At 44.9% G+C, this 22,008-nt stretch overlaps 1 protein-coding gene across 2 annotated transcripts in view; it reads right to left on the bottom strand.

Moving 5' to 3' along the window:
• Positions 1-11,224: 11,224 nt before the first annotated feature.
• The window catches only part of GPD1L (glycerol-3-phosphate dehydrogenase 1 like), a 57,708-nt gene continuing 46,924 nt past the window's right edge, over positions 11,225-22,008 (bottom strand). For both annotated transcript variants that reach the window (XM_028107080.2, XM_028107081.2), the window contains exons 6-8: positions 19,967-20,200; positions 19,337-19,443; positions 11,225-14,126 (exon numbers count right to left, since the gene is read on the bottom strand). In XM_028107080.2, coding sequence (XP_027962881.1) covers positions 14,030-14,126; positions 19,337-19,443; positions 19,967-20,200 — 438 coding nt within the window. In that variant the 3' untranslated portion in view covers positions 11,225-14,029. The remainder of the gene's footprint in view (positions 14,127-19,336; positions 19,444-19,966; positions 20,201-22,008) is intronic.

Raw genomic sequence — 22,008 nt, 5'->3', positions numbered from 1 at the left:
GTCAGACAAGGTCTGTCCTCTAGGAGACTGAGACACATACCTTCAATGGCCCAGGTTCGAGAACTCTCTACTGGATTAAAAACCAAACCATGAGAGACAATGGACTCTGAGAAACAAACTGAGGGTTCTAGAGGGGAGGGGGGTGGGGGGATGGGTTAGCCTGGTGATGGGTATTAAAGAGGGCATGTTCTGCACGGAGCACTGGGTGTTTATACGCAAACAATGAATTAGGGAACACTACATCAAAAATAAAATAAAATAAAATAGAACCTCCAAGGAGTTTGCTGCAATAATAGGGCAATGTTCTGGAGTTGGAATTAGGAAAAGTATCACAAACACAGGAGAGGCAACACTTGGTGTCTGGAAAATAAAGCAGGGTTCCTTGGCCCGGTATGAGAGAATGGATGAAGTGAACGGCTTAGCAGTTCAGCTACCCGTGTAGAGAACCCGAGAAGCTATTTGACACCTGTAGGCGCCCTGCTTGGTGTGGATTTCAGGAACCTCAGGGCCTTTGATTCCTGCAGTCACTCCTTTCAGTAAGTGAAGCTGGCGTAGTGCTGAGGTGGCTGAAAAGAGTGCAGACAGAAAATTCAGAGGACCTTGCACATGTGTCTGGGACTTGGATAATGGCAGGATGTACAGGACAAACATACCTTCCTTCCCCTCCCTCCTGTTTCCTTTAACTGGGAAAAGTGGCCTCGGCCACAGGGCTGGGACATTGCTATGACGTTAGGTGACCGAGGTAGGACAGAATTATAAATGGCCGGGAGGTGTAGACAAACCCCCAGCGAGGCGGTGAAACCTTTCATGGAAGTGCAAGGTGGAGGCTGTATCTCTCACTCTGCCGGTGAGAGGCACACCGTGGCTATCGCCATGAGACCCCATGACATGGCAGGGACAGAGACACACATTAGGAAGCCAGTGCGTGGGGGCAAATCCCCAGGGAGAGGAGCGGGGGAGGTGGGGGGGTCTGCTTGTTGCCTGTGGCTGCCGCAGCTTCCTTAGCAAAGATAAAATCAGGACTGGGTTTATTTAAAAAGAGAAATCCGGGTGTCTACCCAAGATGTTTGTTCTTCCTGGATTTCATCTGTTGGCAGGAGCAAGGGAGGCGCCATTACTGGGTAAACGCTGCTTAAAGGAGTCGCCGTTCCTTGCAGAGCAAGTTTGTAAACTGGATACTGAAAACGAACCAAGAAATACTAGCGCATCCTTGGCAGCATGCCCTTCACAGGGGCTTCAGCTGTGTTTTCTTCGAAACACAGACCATCTTTGTCAACAGAGCTCTGCACACCCACTCAGAGAGGGAGGTCAGAGGACAGAAGGTGGAGCTAGCTGTCACACCCCAATTCCTTAGAAGAGGGACATGGGGACCCTTCCCGGAGAGCCATCCGGTCAGTTTTGCTAAACAGAATTGCCCAGGTGCCTGGGTGGCTCAGGCTAAGCGTCTGTCTTCAGCTCAGGTCATGAACCCAGGGTCCTGGGCTAGAGCCCCTCATCAGGCTCCCTGCTCGGTGGGGAGTCTGCTTCTCCCTCTGCCTCTGTCCCTCCCCACTGTTCATGCTTTCTCTTGCTCTCTCTCAAATAAATAAATAAAATCTTTAAAAAAAAAATAAACAGAATTGCCATCTTGATGGCTTAAAGCACATAGCATGAATATTCCTAAATTCAAGTGATCTGCATAAAAAAGTTGGGATTACTCCTAAAAGGTATGTGTAGTCAGGGCTTCTCAGGCCTGGCTGCTCAGTGGAATCATCCCGGGAGTCGGGATCCACTCTACACCAGTGAAATCTGAACCTCTGAAAAGTGTGCAGGTCCCTGGCATTGGTCTAAAAGCCTCCTAGGTGGTTTCAACATGGACGCAGGGGAAGACATGGTGGTATAGAGCAGCTCTTCTCAAACTTGAGTGGGCAAATGAGTCACCTGGGGAATCTCCTTAAATTTCAGTTTCATTCAGGCAGGTCTGGGAAGGGCTGGATTCCTACTAAGCTTCAAGCGAGCAATGCTGTCATCCAGGGTCCACACTTAGGATAACTAGGGTCTCTAGAACTTCTCTCGATGGGGACTGGACCAAGGATTCTCACCAGTAAAACACAATTCAGAGTCAGTGATAATTTTTTTCATCGTTTTGGTCAAAAAAAACCCTTTTCCTTTAAGGAGGGCACATGATGTGATGAGCACTGGGTGTTACACACAACTAATGAATCATTGAACATTATATCAGAAGCTAATGATGCACTGTATGTTGGCTAATCGAATTTAAATAATAAAAAACCCAAAAAACCACTTTTCTTGTAATGTGTGGGAGGAGGATGGGGGTAAGCAATCAGATCAGATATGCAGAAATCAGAAGAACAACTTTCATATTCACTTACATTTTTCAGTAGACATTACTTCAACTGATGAATCAGTAAACAAACGTGTTTTGGAATATTATTTGGCCATAAAAAGGAATGAAGTTCTGATACATTCTACAACACGGATCTTGAAAATATTATGCTAACTGAAAGAAGCCGGTTATAAAAGGCCACGTATTATATATATTCTATTTCTAGGAAATGTCCAGAATTGACATTTTTCCAGAGACAGAAAGTAGATTAGTGGTGGCTTAGGGCTGAAGAGATGGGGAAATAAGGGCACAGGGTTCTTTCTGAGGTCACGAAAATGTTCCAAAACTGGCTACTGAAAAAGCATTGAATTATACAATTTAGATGCGTGAATTGTATGATATGTGAACTATCCCTCAGTCAAGTTCTTAAGTAATTACTGAGATAAGATATTTGCAGTTCATATAAGCAATGAAACATATAAAGACTATGTGATATTCTTTATATATTATATATACAATATCATTATATTCTTGATATACTATCTTAATGTTATATAGTTATATATTATGTATAGAATATATAACATATAAAGATTACATAAAAACTTGTAGGAGCAGGGGCGCCTGGGTGGCTCAGTCGTTAAGCGTCTGCCTTCAGCTCAGGTCCTGATCCCAGGGTCCTGGGATCGAGCCCCGCATCGGGCTCCCTGTTCCACGGGAAGCCTGCTTCTCCCTCTCCCACTCCCCCTGCTTGTGTTCCCTCTCTCGCTGTGTCTCTCTCTGTCAAAGAAATAAAATCTTAAAAAAAAAACAAACTTGTAGGAGCAAGTCTATTAAAAAAAAAAAAAAGGCAAACAACCCAACAGGAAAATAGAGGATATGTACAGATCATTCACAAAAGAGGAAACCGGAAGGGCTAATATACACACGGAAAGAGGCTCCATCTCTTCGGAAATCAGGGAAACACACATTAAAATATTAACCAGATACCATTTCAGACCCATCAGATTGGCAAAGAAACTACAAACATTAGTATGACAACGCTGATGCTAAATGCGGAGCTGTGAGCATTCTCGTGGATTGCCGGCCAGAGAATAGATTGGTTCAAAATATTTGGAAACCAATTTAACCACATTTCAGCAAATTTGAAGTGTGTAAACCCCATGACTTACGAGCATATGCGTTTGAGAAGGTCACACCGATGTGTAGGAGGCATGCATAGGAACATTTTCTCATTATTTTCTGTATTAGGAAAAAACTCCAAATGACCCACCTGCCATTGTTAGGGAAATGGATAACTCTAGTGGGGTTTTATTCATATAACAGAAAATTAGACTGCAGTTAAAAATAAGTGAATTTGAGCTATTTTGTGTAATAAAAATATTTAAAATATGATTCATATTATCTCCCAGAAATGAGACTAAAGAGAGCCAAGGTCCAGGAGAAAGTCAATTTTACAAGTGAGTATATCGCTTGGACCTGGCACACTTCTGCCGCATTGCATTGGTAAAGCAAGTCACAAGGCCAAGCACGGATTCAAGCGAAGGGGGAATAGACGCCATCTGTAAAGCCTCGTGGCTAAGGGCAGGGATTCAGGGAGGCGTGCAGGACTGGGGCCATGATGGCAGTCTATATGTCACCATGATCTTGTGCTATGCTGTCAACATTATTGTCAGACAGAAACCAACGGGAACGGAGTGTCCCCTAGACATCAGCTCTGGGCTGGATACCGCGTGCACATGAAGTATCCACAGAACCTTCTGGCTCAGGGAGATATTGATTGCCTAATTGAAAAGACAGAAAACATACACAAAAAGATCAGTAACATTCCACCTAAGGAGGGAGTTGACCTATGCATTGAGGGAAGAGTAGGACTCAGGGGCCAGTGGAGTAGGGGATGCTCTGGGAAGGAGAGGAGGCTGGAGGAAATGTTGGTGGTAGCCCTGCCTCTTGCCTTTGTAAAGCAGATTAAATGCCACATGCCCTGAAATGAAATAAGTTATGAGAAAGTGCCTGGCACATAGTAGCTTCTGAATAAATGTTAACAGAGTCTAGAAATTTAGCTCCAGCCCTGATCTCCCTCCACGGTGTACTCACTCTCTCAGCTCCTACCATACGATCTGTTTGTCCCTTACTCACTCAGCCCTCTGCCCTCACAGGGCCTTGGCACATGCTGTTCCCTTTACTTAGAACACTTCTCCCTCCCCTCTTCAATTCTACTGCATCCTGACCTATGGTTTAAGGGTCACCTCCTCAGGAAAGCCTTCCCTGACTTCCCAGGGTCAGCCAATGCCCTACCAACAAGCTCTCTTACGGCAGGCATTATGTGCCCTCAATAAGGGTGTGTTGATTGTACTGCCCTCAAGTGAATCCTCTGGGCATTGGCAACAATTCATTTTAAATGGACTCCCAACGGCTTTCACACTTTATTTGGCTGCAGAATCAAATGTGAATAGGACCCAAGGCGTGCATGAAAAGGTGCTCCATGTGCCTAATCATTGGGGAAATGCAGATCAAAACCAGAATGAGATAGCACCTCTCACGTCCTAGTGCGGCTATTATAAAAGAGAAAAGAAGTGTTGGCAAGGTTGCGAAGGAAAGGGAACCCTTGTGCCCTGTTGCTGCGAAGGTAGAGCTGCTATGGGAGACAGCATGGAGGGTCCTCAAAAAATTAAAAATAGAACTGCTGTAGGATCCAGCAATCCCACTTGGTATATACTGAAGGAAATGTAATCTGTATCCTGAAGAGACACCTGCACCCCCATGTTCATTGCAGCATTATCCACAATAGCGAAGATAGGAAACAAGCTAAATGTCTATTAGTAGATGAATGGATAAGAAGATGTGATATATATACACACACACACAACTGAATATTACTCAGCCATGAAAAGAAGGAAATCTTGCCATTTGCAACAACATGGTTGAACCTGGAGGACATTACGCTGAGTGAAATCAGCCAAACAGAAAGGCAAATACTACATGATCTCACTTGTACGCGGAACCTGGAAAAGTCCCAATTCATAGAAGCAGACCGTAGCGTGGTGGTTGTCAGGGACTGGGGGCAGGGGGAAATGGAGATATGTTGGTCAAAGGGTACAAACGTTCAGTAATAAGATGATTAAGTTCTGGGGACTGTAGTTAACAATACTGTATTGTATGGCTGAAATTTGCTATGAGAGTAGATCTTACGTTTTTTCATCACCACTACTGCAGTAAAAAGGTAACTATATGAAGTAATGAATAAGTTAACTAGCTTGATTGTGGTAATCATTTTACAATGTATATGTAAATAAAATCATCACGTTTGCACCCTAAATATATACAGTCATTGTCAATTATACCACAATAAAGCTAGAAAGAAAACAAGAATGGGTCCCTGAATGAGTAAATCCTGAGGAACAGGGTGCGAGATTTATAAATTCCTTAAAGAAATGAAATGTGAACTTCTGTCCAGGCCTTCCCCTGGACACTTTAGTTTTATCTTATTTAAAATAGCTACTGGGGCACCTGGGTGGCTCAGTTGGTTAAGTGTCTGCCTACGGCTGGGGTCATGATCCCAAGGTCCTGCGATCCAGCCCCGTGTTGGGCTCCCTGCTCAGTGGGGAGCCTGCTTCTCCCTCTCCCACTCCCCCTGCTTGTGCTCATTCTCTCTCTCTCTCTCTCTGTCAAATAAATAAATAAATAAAATATTTTTTAAAAATTTAAAAAAATAAAATAGCTGCTTCTGGGCGCTGGATTTCCCCTTCCCTCCGTACCTCACAGATACCTCCTCCTTCAGTCCACTCTGACTTTGTAAGAGCCTCACCCAGACAACACCTCTGCTCCTCATTCCCTTTTGATCTGTAGTCCAGAGTGTTCTCTCGCCCCCAGACATCTCCCTCCAGAAGGCCCTAAGCAATTCAAAACAAATATGGATTTGTCTTTTTCTCCCCAGATTCTTTCCCTCTTGAAGTTCCTCAATGGGTTCAGGGAACTGTGAAAAGCAAAATACATATTTTCTGACTTCTCAAAAAACCTGAAAACTGAAGCCCAGGAAGGTGAAGTAACTTGCCCAAAGTCACACAAGTGCAGAAATTGAATTCCCAGCTGACTCCAAAGTCTTGAAACTAGATGTAGACTCATTTTATGGGGCCTGCGGCTCTCACAACTTGGGGGCAGGAGGTGATCTCTCTTTAAGAAAAAGAACACAAATTTAAGAAAACCAAGGTACAGGGCCATAGAAGGGACTTGCACAAGGAAGGGTCCTTGAAGCTTGAATTTCATTAGCTTCCTGAAGAAATGGTCTCTAACTGAAAATTATACCATCTCCAGAGAAAACGGACAGGCAAACCAGAGGGAAGCTCAGGAGGCAGAGATTTTTTCTTTCATTATATACCACCCTCCTTGCAGAAACTTCTTTAAAGCATGGAAGATCCGTTCTTTAGAAGTGTTTCCCCCAGTATGTTCCTGGGGTCTTTCCTGAAAACAAAAAGCAGGAAGCAGATATTTTTGCTTTTGTAGGAATGTCAGTGTCAGAACACGAGGGAGAAGAAGACAGGGGTTATGAAAAGACAGATACAAGTGCGTGTCCAACATCGTGGAAGGGAAAGAGATCCAGAAGCAAAAATAAAAAAAAAAATACAATTGCACGGACGTGTGAATGGATACAGGCTAGGGTGTAAGTAAAACAGCCGTGCATCAAAATTTGTGGTCGGTTATGGGTTAAAAAGTCAAGATTAAACATAGGCACTGGACACTGCCTAACACAGACTCAGCTGAGTTCATAGGAAATGCATGGCCTTCTAAACACTTGACCAAAAATCACAGGAACAAGGAGGATGCCATTTTTTTGCATGCTGCCAATAGCCTAGGGCAAGGCCTTCTCAAAGAGTGACCTCTAGTGGACAGGAGTGTCATAGTTCACTGGAACCCAGAATTTTCTCGAAGGAGCATCTTAACTTACCCTTTCAGCTGTTTTGTTTTGTTTTGTTTTGTTTTTTACAAGAGCCTTCTGGGGTTTGGCTTAAACAGTGAATGTGTGGTGTTTAAAAATTTTATTAATGTTTCTTGTTTCAACCTTCCTTGTAAATGGTTAACTGAATGACCCATTCTGTGCCTATATAAACCCTTGGCATCACCAGCTATTACAACTAACTACAACTGTTAGTTAAGATGGCTCCTTGAACAGAATTGTTGTTTGGAACAAGAAAATTTTACTTTTTCCTGTGAAACAGGGAGGAGAGACTCTAAGTTCTTGATGAATACAAAATTGCACATTTTTTTGGATGTATTGGTTCACTTCAGGTCTTTATTGTAAAGGAATCCCTAATAGAGGTTATAGTAGTAATTAGGAAAGAAAGCGAGGTCAGAGGCATGAATTGAAGTCATCCTTTTGAAGGTTAATTTGGCAGCGTCTGTTAAAATATCAAACACACGTACCTCTGAGCCAACAGTTCCACTTCCAGGACGTTACCCTTTAGATTTACTCATATAAGTGAGCAGAGAACCATGTGAAAGGCTATTTACTGCAGCAATTATTGTAATAAGAGAAATGGAGAAAACAACTTAAATATTCATCTGTAATAAATTATGGAATAGTCATAAATAAAACATGATGCAGATATTTAAAGGATATGGGAGATTCATATTCTTCAATATTAAGACTATAAAAGAAAGATTTTTTTAAGATTATTTATTTATTTGACAGAGATAGAGAGAGACAGCGAGAGAGGGAGCACAGCAGGGGGAGTGGGGGAGGCAGAAGCAGGCTTCCCTGCGGAGCAGGGAGCCCAGTGCAGGGCTCGATCCCAGGACCCTGGGATCATGACCTGAGCCGAAGGCAGATGCTTAACGACTGAGCCACTCAGGCGCCCCTATAAAAGAAAGTTTTAGGGGCGTCTGGCTGGCTCAGTGGGCAGAGCCTGTGTCTCCTGATCTCAGAGTTGTAGTTCGAGCCCCATATTAGGTGAAGAGATTACTTAAAAATAAAGTCTTTAAAAAAAAAAGAAAAAATTTTAGAACAGTATTTTAAAATCTTATACATGCATGAACATAGGACACGTTTGCAAATTGGCAGAAAGAGTTGTTTGATTTTGCTTAACTCCGAACAGCCATTCTTCCAAGGAGGCAGTGTAGCCCATGAGTTAGGAACACAAACTCTTAAGTCAGAGTTCAAATCCTGCCTTTATCAATGATGACCTCTGTGATTTTGCCAGGTTCTTTGGCCTCTTTGTATCTCAGTGTCCTCCTCCGTATCAGGGGACGATAAATCTTGAGGTTTAAATAAATTCATATATACAAATATAGGTTCACTCTTGTGAATCTATAATTATTTCAAAAGAGAAAGTTTTTTAAAATGCAGTTTAAAACAAGCAACCTGTAAGAAAGACTGTCAAGGGGCGCCTGGGTGGCTCAGTCGGTTCAGCATCTGCCTTCAGCTCAGGTCATGATCCCAGGGTCCCGGGATCGAGCCCCTTGTGGGGCTCCCTGCTCAGTGGGGAGTCTGCTTCTCCCTCTCCCTCCGCCCCGCTCCCCCACTCCTGCTCTCTCTTGCTGTCTCTCTCAAATAAATAAAATCTTTTTTTTTTCTTCCTGGATATTCCTACTTTATTTTTGGCTACATCATCACAGAGAAAGGCAGTGGGTGGTTCTGCATGCACTGGAGGGCATGTGTGTATTCTAGGCAGGGAGGTGGTTACATCAAATAAATAAAATCTTAAAAAGATTGTCAAGACAGAATGTTATGTGAAAAAAAGCAAGATGCAGAACAATGTCTCTAGTAAGTGCTATTTTGTGTAGAAAAATGGAAAAGGGAATAGTGAGATTTTATTTTTGTACCTATTACGATACAGTGTGGACCACGGGTGGGGGGATATTCTCCACATAGTCATGTAGGGATCCAGTATCAAAGAGGCTGTACTCTGTTCAACAGATGGCTTCCAAGTCATCCTGGAAATTGAAATCCAATCAGCATACCCAAGAACAAAGAATCAAACAAATGGCATTTTTTCTTTCCTATGCCATTGGCCAGAACTCAATCACCTAACTGTTGGGTTGCTGAGAAATGTAATTTAACTGTGTATCTCACAAAAAATTAATTTGGTGAACATGTAATTGTCTCTGTCACAAGCAGCTATTAATATGATCATGTGGATTTTCTCCTTTAATGTTAGTAAGATTTCCTGCTTTTCACTGACCTTTACAAGTAATCCTGTGAGCTAGACTGCATGATAGCATTCCCACTTGCCCCATTACTGTACCTCCCATCCAAAGCAAAGGGGGAGCAGCAGTGGGAGAGGGAGAAGCAGACTCCCCACTGAGCAGGGAGCCTGATGTGGGACTCAATCCCAGGATCCTGGGATCATGACCTGAGCTGAAGGCAGACACTTAACTGACTGAGCCACCCAGGCGTCCCTGGAGTAATTAATTTGAAATCCACAAGGTAACAGGGCTTGCTTCAGTAACTTAAGTCACTTATTTTTTAAAAAGATTTATTTATTTATTTATTTGAGAGAGAGGGAGCATGAGCTGGGGAAGGGGCAGAGAGAGGGAGACAAGCAGACTCTCCAGGAGCTCAAGATCATGACCTGAGCCAAAATCAAGAGTCAGCCACTCAACAGGCTGAGCCACCCAGGCACCCAAGGGTGCATTTATCTTTTCAGATTAGTGTTTTCATTTTGGGGTAAATACCCAGTAGGGGAATTACTGGAATATATGGTAACTCTAATTTTAGTATTTTGAGCAAACTCCATAGCCCTTAAAAGCCATTCAGTGACTATACCAATTTACGTTCCCACCAACAGTGCATGAGGATTCCCTTTTTCTCAGCACCCTGGCCAACCCTTGTTATTCTGTAATTATTTTCTAGTTTTTAAAGGGCATGTTCAGTGGGACCTTGTTTATGGGAGGACTGTGCAGCTTGGATCCAGAGTGGATTTCTGCAGTGATTTTGTGTTTGCTTCTGCCTCTTCTTTACTGGCATTACTAGCCTATGTTCCCTTTTTTTTTTTTTCCCCACTTTTTGCTTGTGATCTGGATATCAAAATTCAAACCCAAAACCTGTTTGTGGTGTTGGACTCATGATTACAAGTTTTCAGCAGAGACCTTTATCTCCACCTGGAACCCCTTCCTTGGTTGTGCCTATCCATGGGTTTTCTTAGCCCATTTCTTCCCGACAGTGTAGCCCTTGGAAGGCTCTAGTTCTAGTGTTAAGCTTTACAACCCAAACCCTCAGACAATGGAGAGTACTTCCACTCCCTCTCTTGGAAGCAATAGAGCCACCCCATGGCTTTACTGCTCTGGCTGTCAGTCCCTAATTATTTCAGCCTCTGGGATTTCCCTCACATTCTTGTGAGATCAGCCCCACATATAAAAGGGACTCTGGTTTTATCTTCCTAGCTTTTCTAGGTATTTGAGGTGGTGGTGGTGTGGATTTCAAACTCATTACTCCAGGGGCGCCTGGGTGGCTCAGTCAGTTAAGCGTCTGCCTTCGGCTCAGGTCATGATCCCAGGGTCCTGGGGGATGGAGCCCTGCATCAGGCTCCCTGCTCAGTGGGGAGTCTGCTCCTCCCCCTCCCACCTGCTGCTCCCCCTGCTTGTGCTCTCTCTCAGTCTCTCTCCGGGAAATAAATAAAACCTTTAAAAATTAATTAATTAAAATTTATTACTGCACTGTGTGGCTGGAAGTGGAAGGCCTCCATCCTACAATTATGATTATGTAAAAATATCACCAAGCCATGGGAAGGAACGCAAATGGAAATAGATGTGTCTGAGGAGTGGGATTAGAGAGGAAACTCTTCTTTTAAAAATTACCTTTCTATTATTGTTAATGCAACACAATTCAGGGAAAAAAGAGCTGACCTCGATAAATAAAACTCTTAACTAAGCTGATTATTGAAAAAAGGCCAGTAGCACAGGTTTGGGGCATTAAATGTTTATTAAACCAAGCTTTTAAATTATATCCACCTATAGTCTGTAAACAGATACAGTATACATGTTAAGTAAAAGGCTCTTAGATTATAAGTGGTGGAAAAATGAAAGATCCCTTCGTACACGGGCACCTCATCACTCCGTGGGCCGATGCCATGGGGCCAGGTTTTAGTTAAGAGTTAAATGAAAAACCAGAAGGAGTTTAGCTCGACTCCACCCGCTAGGATGGATTTCAAGACAGGTATTTGTTCCACATTATAGTAGGCTAGATTATAGCAAGGCAACAGTGAAGTTTTTACATTCACATATTGGCTGAACTAGTACAAATTAAGCTTTTCCTCTAGATGTCTCCCTCCCTATTACCATAATTAGTAAGGAATGAGAATTAAACGATGGACCACAGGTGGTTACAAAAATAGATAACTTGTAGAGTAATAAACATCTACAGTCAGCAGACACAAACTTACAAAATTTGCCTTTTTCCATTAATGTGCAGGATATCAGAAGTTCTGTTCAAGAGGTACAGTTAGTGGACTTCAGATTGGCAAGAGAACACTCATAAAGAAAAAACAAGTACAAAACCCAGAGTAGGAAGCTGAATGCAGATGAGAATATACATAAAACAAAATCCTAATTCCTCACATCTAATTATCCTACTTAATAGACACCACAATTAGCTTACAGCCCTTTATTATCTTAAAAAGTAACACTTTGTTATCTATATACAAATTTTTAAAAAGATTAATCATGAGACAAGCAAAAATTGATTAACTTAACAGTGGCACGAAAAATCAATGAAACTTGTAGATTTTGTGTGCTTTCATAGACTTCTGTGTACGAGGATTTAAAATGCACCCCCTCCAGAATGTTTTGGATTGAGTTTTTAAAAATCCCCCCCCCCAAATCTATTCTACAATCGTTTCAGATATAGAAGGAAAAAAAGTCCCAAACTGGAAAATTAAAAAACAAACAAAAGTCAAAAATCTCACAAAGTGACTGAAAATCCATGAATATATAAGTGACATTCAGACCTTCCTTTAACACTTACCAAGTGCTATAATGCTATCCTGAAACCAATCTCATTTAAGAAGATACAGTAATCCCCATTCTAATTCTAGAATTAAAAGCACTTATTCGACATACTGTGCGTTTCAGCGAGGTTGACATCTACTTGGTTGTACTTGACAGTGTCACCTTAAAGCTTCATCGAAGATTCATTGCAGGCCTGAACTGTAAAAGTTCAGAGCTAACAATACCACAGGTAGGTAGTTATTCATCCTAACTCCGGCAGGGAGTAAAGGGTATACTTGAGCTGTCCTCAGGTCACCGTAGCCTAGAACAGTGATCCCTTGAAAATTCGGCAAGATCCTCTGCCAAAAAAATCTTCATAGTCTAAGCTGTTTGGAACTTGCTGGGTTAGGTAAGTTCTACTGACATACTAACATACATTCTTTGCCTTCAAGAGAGGTGCGCAGAGGCAGCTTCTCCCAAATGCACTTGACCTTGCCAGAGAACTCCCCAAACAACCATGGGATCCCAGGACACTCCTGTCCTATGAAACATGGTTTGAGAAATGCCAATCTGAGTAGAATTTCTAAAGTAGTGGTTCTCAAATTGTAGTGAGCATCAGAAACACATGGAAGGCATATTAAAGTATAGAGATACCTTACCCCACTTCAGAGGTCTGGGGTGGGACCTGGAAGCCTGCATTTCTGAGAGACTCTAAGTGGAGCTGCTGGAGTGAGGACTGCATTCTGAGTGGCATCCACCTAGACAGGACCCACACAAATCTCAGCTGCAGGAAGCCCTGTTAGAGTTTCAGGAAAGGCTGTGCATGGCATCTGTCACAACCAACTATCACTGGATCAGCCCAGTGATGCCTGAGGTCTGGGCACTTGGTGGGGTGGAGGAAGACTGGACTTGACTCCCAGCTCTGCCCCTATTCGCCAGGTGACCAGGCACTGTGACTGCAACTCAAAAGAGGAGTAATAGGAGTCCCATCTCAGTGGATCTGTGAGACTTAGAGGAAATGTTTGCACAAAAGGACTACCCAACAAGAAGCATCATACAAGTGTCATTAATCAGTAGAACATGTCAGTCACAGCAGGAAAATCCCAGATGCATTTTCTGTCTTCCACCACTGCTGAACCTTTATGAAAGCACACTCTGGCAGCTAATGAAGAGAAAAGAGGCTAAAAATGCAGAAAACTGCAAAGAGGAAGATACATAAGTGGATCACCTAATTAAAAATCTCTAATTGTTAAAAAAAAGATCAACCCACAATCAAAGTAGTTAATTATGCTGGCTTTGAGATAGAGTTTAAGTTACAGTATGTTGATCTTTGAACACACTCACTCGTCCGTTCTACCATGTTAATGCTGGTTCAGTTTTAACATCAAGAGAATGAGGGGAAAAAAAAAAAAATCCCTTCACTCAAATGCATATAGATTCGATGTAAAAAATTTAGCTGAGATCATTCCCATCTTCTAAGCTACCACCGTGGGAAAATTTCAAAGTAATTTTTAAAAAGGACCTTTAATTTTGGTTCATAGAAACATCCACAGCATGAGAAATGAACAGACTCACACATTCACACGTGTCTATTTGTTGCCCACCACATCTTAGCCAGTGAATTGTGTCTCGCAATTCAGAAATGAACTGGTAAAAATGCATCCGCACCCATGACAGGATTATGGTCAAGCGAACATAGTGTTGCCCAGTCCCAGTTTCCATTTGAACGAAAAAGACTGATCAGAAAGGCAGCACGTTCCCCGACATGCTGCACCATCCACTTTATACGTGCTCTGGGTGGCTCTGGAGACAAGACAACATCTCTTGAACGGGTTTGCCTTCATAGCAGATCTGATACACTGCCGTAAACAACGGGAACCTGGTTGGGAGGAAATGTGGAAAAAGACAAGTTGAGCCATCTGGTTTACCTCACAGAACAAATGAGTCTTCCTCTCCTGCCTAACAGATTGCAGATGGGTGTGCTACTTTGGACAACAACAAAGGGACTGCCTTCTATATTCCTCTATTATTTGGTGGGCAGAGAGCCACTGCACTGTGGCTGTAAGATGCTGGTATGACCTAGACCATCCTCTGCCTACTTGTTTGTGGTGCATGGTCTACCAACAAGTCCCGTGGTAATCCTTGCAGGGCCGTCTGTGGTTATTTACATGAAGAGCTGTAGCTCAGGCTCTTGGGCAAGTCTGGAATGAGTCCAAGTTTCTGTCAATAATTTAAAAGACTGGAGAATAAATTTTAAATTGCAAGGAGGTATTGCTCTCTCTCCTCCAAAAGGGATCATCCAAGGATAAAGATGAGGCGGCCCACACATCACCATAAATAGTTTGGGTCTGGAACATTCCTGCAAGAATCAACGTGGGCACCCACAATTAGCAAAGCAGATCTCAAGTGGGAAGCTGGGCTTATTTTGCCTTTTTTTCCAAGATGTGAACACAGATATAAGTGAAAGTTTGAAATGGCTGAGGGTACAAAGGTGTGAGCTAATAATCCACCGTGAGAAAGGACAGCATTATCCCAGGGTCCAGCTGGCTCAGCAAGTATTTTAAATAGTAGGTATTACTAAGGAAATAACAGTTAATTTCAGTTGGGCTTCTGAAAACACACACACACACACACACACACACACACACACACACACACACAGCCCAAAGTAAGCTTGATAGGATCAATAAAGTCTTAAAGGCCATTTTAAAAATTATCTAGTTGGAATCCTATAATGACAACTTAATTTAAGAATGGCAAACAGCCCTGATAGGTCATATGTCTTATCACAGTGGGTTTTTTAAGGTACAGAATGTTTTATTTTTTTGGAGTCAGGGAGGCAGTCAAATCTGACCCTGCAATCTATCCACTCTGGGCGTTTCATAACCACTCTGTAAAATGGGCCAGGACCTGTTGTGTTAAGGCCTATTGTATGAAGTGACTTACATGTAACCTGCAGAGTGTAACATTTGGCACATGGTGGGTGTGCAGTGACAGTTTATACACACCGCCACAAGATGGCCACTAGGTCCTAGCAAGCTCTTGTAGGACAAGGCCCCAGATGTTTTATTCACCTCTGCATCTTTGGGGCCTGGCATAGTGCATAGATGAGGGAAGGTGCTCAGCGAAAATTTGTTGAAATTGAACTACTGGGAATGGGAGTTAGAGCCTGCAGATTTTAGCCCCTTCGTCTTTCCACGGCTTAGATGTCCTGATCCCATGATAAGAACAACTTGTGTGTCCCCAAAGCAGGGTGGCAGGTGATGAACGGCCACCCAAAGCCATTCCCAAATCCCTTCACTCTTTACCAACGTTGCAAATAGCCTAATGCTCAGTTTCCCAGCCTTACTTTCTCCTAGAATTAGCCAAGGAAGCAAATTCTAGAGAGCAAGACACGACAATTCTGCTGAGGGCTTCTGGGGAAGACACTTTCTCCTTGAGAGGCACTGGAGGAAAACTCTGCTCCCCCAGATTGCACCTGCTCCATGTCAGTAAGTGCAGCTGTGTATGTGATGCATGGAGCTGCTGCAGCCATCTTGAGGTTTTGAGGGAAGACCAACAGGATCACTGAGATTCTAAGCTAGAGGCACTATGCCAACAGTAATAATGTCCACCTCCAGAATCCCTGTTCCATGAGGAAAATAACCCTATTGTTTGAGGCATTTTAAACTGGGCATTGCTCTTGCAGCCAGAAGCGCTCCCGACTTTCACAATCAGCACTTCCAAATTGTGTAGGTGGGATGCTAACAAGAGATTTGGAGTATGGGTGGGGAGGGGGAGGGAATTGTTTACGGACAATTAACTTGTTTAATCCTCACAACCACCCTATGAGGTGGGTAATAACATTATCCCCATTCCATAGATAAGGAAACTGAGGCATAGTTTCTGACTCTGGAGCCAAGATTCAACCACTAGGCTAGACTGCCCATCTAAATTTTATTTTATATAACATAAGATGCTATAAGGCCAATTAGATCAGTTTGGGGAGCTCTCTAAATGAGGTTAGAGATGAAAGGAGGACAAAAGACAATTATTTCATTGAAAAATACTGGCATAAGCCAAATCAATCAGCCATCCCACTAATGGACACTGAGGACTTAAGATGTGTCAATCTTCAACCATGCGCAGGATGTGGAGTATTATCAATAAGGCCCTATTGGTGCCAATGTGGCACGATCTTCAAATCATCCTCAAGTGAAGAAAAGCAGGGCAGAACGTGGAGCGCAGCATCCATTCTGTAAATGGAAGGATATACTAAAAACTCAGAAAGCTTCCTGTGTTGAAGGTGGGGATCACTTTTCACTGGGTGCCTTTTTCTAGGATTCGAATTTTTTTTTTTTTTTTAAACCAGGAGCATGTTGGCCACCCCCTCAAAAAATCTAGAAGAATGAAAGTAAAACTGTGTGTTTATGTAAGACGTCCACAGCACATGAGCAGCGGGACTGTCTAAACCTGGGGTCAGCAAGCCACAGCCTGAGAAGCAAACCTGACCTGGGGTCTGTTTTGTACTATCTGCAAGCTAAGGACGATTCTCACATGTTTCAAGGGCCATAAAAGGAAAAAATATATATACACAACAGAGAGCTATATGTGGGCTGCAAAGACTAAATATTTATTATGTGGTTCTTTACAGAAAAAGTTTGCCAATCGCTGGTGTAAATAGCATGTTCAAAGCGGGGAAAGTTGTTTGCATCTGGAGGAGGTGGATGAAGGCTGCTCTGAGGACAGACCCGGGCCGCCTCAAGGGTGGTCGGGGCTGACACACACATCAAGGAGGGCTGTCCAGGCAGGCCAAACAGCAGGAGGACAGAGGCGCACAGAAGTCTCTGAGAAAGGGGTCTCGGGGCAAAGGGAGGTCTGCTTCAACTGAAGACGGGGTTGTACGGCGTCACAGGACATGGTGTTAGAAAGTTCCGTGGGTACAGAACTGAGTGGCGCTGCCCCAAATGCCAACCTAAGGACTCATTCTGGATGAGCAGGAGGCTTGCGAATTAGAATACTCGAGGTAGAAGGCACCATGACAATCATCAGGTGCACCAGTTTGATTTGGTGGGTAGAGAAAACTGGGGCACAGATAAAAATATGACCTGCCCAAGACCACGCGGCTAGTAAGCCACCAGTGGCTGGAAATGCTGCCCTCCCACTCACCGCTCTTTCTAGAACCATAGAGAAGAGAAGGGGGGAAGAAGGAAAGAGAGGAAGACCCGAGTAGAGTAGCGATGGCTGGGATGACAAAGGGAAAAAAAATCAAGGGAGAATGGAAGCGTGGTATCCCCTCCAACCTGGCAGTGGCCTCATTAAGCACAGGCGCAGCCTGTTCCGTTTCTAATCAGGAGAAGGAAAACAGGACATGATGGAGGAGGGGGAATCTGCTCAGAGCCAAGTTTCACCGGCTTGATTACACTTGCTTTTTTTAAAAAAGGGCGCAGGTACTGATCCCAGAACGCCAGTTCCAATCCGTAGCCTCCCCAAGTTCCACGATGAACACAGACTCATCCATTCATAGGATCCTGTCAAATACGCCCCATGGTAGCGGACAGATGGCACTTTAAAACCGTGATTAGGAGATCATCAGCATCCACAAACACAAGTATTTTCTTAAGACTTTAAAAAACTCCTGATAATGGTCCTTAAAGTAGCCCCACCACACACAAACACATCGCTGTTTGCCCTTAAGTATGTAAGGAAAACCATGCCCACTGGAGGTGTTTTCCTTTTAGCCACGATTTAAAGGTAATTCTCCTCTGGAGGCCTGTTTATGACTTCCATCTCTGCCTGGCTGGTTCTGAAAGCCATTTCAGAAAAATAAAATGCAAATTAAAGAAGGAAGACTAATGTCCTGTCCTCCCTCCTTTTCAACTTTCCATAGGGAACTCTATGGCTGATCAGTGTGTACTGGTCCAGAGAGGAGGAGAGCTGGGTGTAGGGGAGGTAAAGGTGGGTGGTCGGGACCAGCAGACATCTGGATTGAGCCGAAGAGGAGGAAGGAGACACACCAGAGAACCATCAAACACGTCTATAACCATCACCAGCTCAGGGAGAAGTGTGTGCTCCGGACTGGCCACACCTGGCAGTGTCCCCACAGCTGCCCGGCCCCCTCCTCTTCCAGGCAAGCAAACCTCCCCCCTCCCTCCCGAAGAGTGAAGGATACACAGAATATGCTGTGTACGCAGTTATTAGATGGTGTCATTGGCCTCATGGTTATAGAAGAAGGCTCAGCAAATGAGCGAAATGGCCACCGGGCAACCGCAGAGAGGTTGGCAGCTTTGTGGTGCTATGGGGTTTATTCCCTCGATCAGGTGGCAAATCAGGCTGTCCCAAGCCCACCTTTAGCAGCTGACCATCCCAGAAGGGCAGTGGAGGCTAGAGGCACCTGTCCATCCACAGGACACAGAGACTGTAAAGCTGCTCAGCAAACCTTAAAGCAGGTCATTGCTAGTGGTAGAATTCCGGGGTAACTTGTACCTTCTTCCTTTCCAAACTGTCTGACCTTTTATTAACAAGACTGTATCTTTTTATAACAAATAACAAGGTAATCTTTTTTTTAATTCAAAACTTATGACATGTAGCTCTTACCAGACACCCTACAGGATAAACCAGGACCTCAAACTTCATGTTTTGTAACATGCTTTAGAGAATTGAGTTCTTGGGGCCCCTGGGAGGCTCAGTTGGTTAAGCATCCGACTCTTGGTTTCGGCTCAGGTCATGATCTCAGGGTCGTGGGACTGAGCCCTGTGTCAGGCTCTGCACTGGGCATGGAGCCCGCTTAAGATTCTCTCTCTCTCTCTGCCCTGCCTGCCTACTCCCCCCCACACACCTCCCTGCTTGCTCTCTTTCTCTCTCAAAAAAAAAAAAAAAAAAAAAAAGGAGAATTGAGTTCTTCCCCCTGAAGCTGAGCTTGGTTTTGTGTCAACACTCATTTTCAGGGCAGGAAGAGGTTTCCTGCCACAAATGTTCACATCACATGAGGGCGGAACTATTTCAGTGGAGTTCTGCACACACCTCTGCCCATGTGCACTGACTGGGCTGGTGGTCATGAGGGAAGCAGGGGGTGGCCCTCTGGTCGCAGGGACAGTGTGGGGGACTTACTTGTCGACCAGCCCCTTCTGTTTCAGGATCCGGTACACTTCAGCGGACGTCTGAGGTCCTTGGAGCTTCTGTCCATTCAGCATCTCCTTCTCCAATTCTTCGATGGTCTTAAAAACAAGGATGAAAACACTATTGTAAAGACTAGAGAGTGGGGACGCCTGGCTGGCACAGGGAGTTAAGTGACTGACTCTTGGTTTCGGCTCAGGTCGTGGGAATCTCAGGCTCGTGAGATGGAGCCCCAGGTTGGGCTCCGTGCTGAGAGCAGAGTCTGCTTGACCTTCTCTCTCCCTCTGCTCCTCCCCCTCCTGCACTGGGCGCGAGTGTGCGCGCGAGCGCATGTGCTCTCTCTCAAATCAATCTTTGGGAAAAGACAAGACCAGAGAATCACTTATTTGGAGAGGAGAGTGGCGGAGGGGGGCTGCCATCCTCAGCTGTAAACCACGGAAAGAGAGACCTACAGGCTAAAGCGCTTGGGCATGGGTACTCCTAAGCGAAAACAGACGGGTGTCAGTGGGATACGCCCAGCAAGTGCTCACCCCAACCCAGGGCTGTCAATGAGGACGGGCGGGCGGGGGCGCGGGCGGGCGCGCGGGGCTGGGGTGGGGGCCGTTAGTACAGGCCAGGGGCTACCTTCCCGGTTCTGGCAAACGCCTCGGCCACCCTACGGTTCCGGCCTCCGTAGCAGGTGGTGATGAGGTCTGCCACGCCGCAGCTCTCCAGGAAGGTGGCCGTGGACACCTGGCCCTTGCAGAAGATCTTGGCGAAGGCGATCATTTCCATGAGCCCCAGGCGGATGACAGCAGCTTTGGTGTTGTCCCCGCTGTGGAGGCCGTCGCAGAACCCGGCTCCCACCGCTACAATGTTCTGTGAAGGAGACAAGGAAGCCCAGGGATGCCCGTCACATGCCCGCTGCAGACAAGGCTGCTGGAAGGCTGGGGGCTGGGGGCGGGGGGAGCGGGTAAGGCCCCTGGCCCACGCTTAGAGCGCTCCACTGGCCCCCGCACCGCTCCAGCTTCTGCTCTTGCACCCTGACCGCCGGAGGTAAAAGAAGGCGCCAGGCTTCTACGCTCCCGTTTAGAGGAACCCAAGAGCCCAGGTCCCGGGTCAGAAGGAAGCCGCCGTTGGGGAGCATCAGCCAGAGAATTAGAGTGGCTGACTCTGGTCAGATACTGTTTGGACAAACTGCCTCTTTTTTTTTTTTTTTTTTTATCAAATGCCTGATTGAATGAAACATTCACGTGGAAAGGTATGCAGGTCATAAGTATACGGCTTAGTGATATTCTCACAAACTGAACACACCCTGGGAACCAGCACCCTGACGGAAAAACAGAACATAACCAGCGCCCCAGAAAGCCACCCTCACACCCCCTCCTAGTCACCACCCCCACACAAAGGTAACCACTCTTCTAACAACATAGATTTGCTTCACCTGTCTTTAAATTTTATATGAATAGAATCGAGTGCAATCATTGGGGTGTCTGTCTCAATTCGACATCATGTTTGTGAGTTTTAGCTGTATTTTTACATATGGCACATTTATTTTCATTGCTGCATTGCATTCTTTATTTTATTTGGAGGGACACCTGGGTGGCTCAGTCAGTGAAGCATCTGCCTTCAGCTCGGGTCATGATCCCAGGGTCCTGGGATCGAGCCCCTGCATGGGGCTCCCTGCTCAGTGGGGAGCCTGCTTCTCCCTCTTGTGTGCCGCTCCCCCTGCTTGTGTGTTCTCGCTCCTCTCTCTCTGACAAATAGATAAAAATCTTTTAAAAATAAATAAATAAATGAATAAATGAATAAAGGGAATTAACTTACATGTAGTATTAGTTTCAGAGAGGTAGAGTTCAGGGATTCATCAGTTGCATAGAACACCCGGTGCTCCTTGCATTCTACTGTGTGAATACAGTACCATGTTTTTTTCCAGCCATTCTCTTGCCAAACTGGGTAGTTCCCAGTTTGGGGCCACTACAAATGGTGCTGCTGTGGCCAGGATGGGTGGCCCTGGGTGACCACACGCAGGCATTTCTGTTGGGTGTGCGCCTGGGAGTGGCGTTGCTGGTTATGTCTGCAAATGTGCTGTTCAAGTTTCAGCCTTTTGTTTCACTTAATTACCCCATACAAGCATTCATGCCCTCCCCCCCGCCCCCCACATGGCCCTTTGCTATACCCAAAGCAGATAAGACCGAGAGCTGCCTCTTCAGAAGCTGATAATCTGGTTCCGGGATCAGCATACTAAGGGCCAACTGCCTGTTTTTGTAAATGTCCTGGAGGCCAGGGCCCCCTGCTTGTTTGCGCACCATCTGTGGTTACCTTGGTGCTGTTAACAGCAGATCTGAGTACTTGCCACATAGACCCTATAGGCCACAAAGCCCACAGCGTTTCCTATGTGGCCCTTACAGAAAAAGTTTGCCAACCGCTGGCCTAATAGGAAAATAAAAGGGCGCCCATAATTATAACCTGGGCAGAAAAATGATATCCCGCAAGAGGGACTGAGAATCTGATTTTCATTTCAACCTGTGTGTACTAAGCATGCCCTGTGTGGGAAGCTCTACACAGGGCCCAGAGGGTGGTGCCGGGGCACATGGGGGCTGAGGGTGCCCCCAGGGAGGAGCTACCAAGACAGAACGAGACACAGAGCTTATCCCTGAAGAGTTGACAATACAGTTGGCCTAATA

Source organism: Eumetopias jubatus, unplaced genomic scaffold, assembly GCF_037043125.1.
Source record: "Eumetopias jubatus isolate StellerSeaLion01/CBP00866 unplaced genomic scaffold, mEumJub1_p1.0 scaffold_1, whole genome shotgun sequence".
Classification (NCBI taxonomy): Eukaryota; Metazoa; Chordata; class Mammalia; order Carnivora; family Otariidae; genus Eumetopias; species Eumetopias jubatus.
This window is presented reverse-complemented; position numbering and strand designations above follow the sequence as displayed.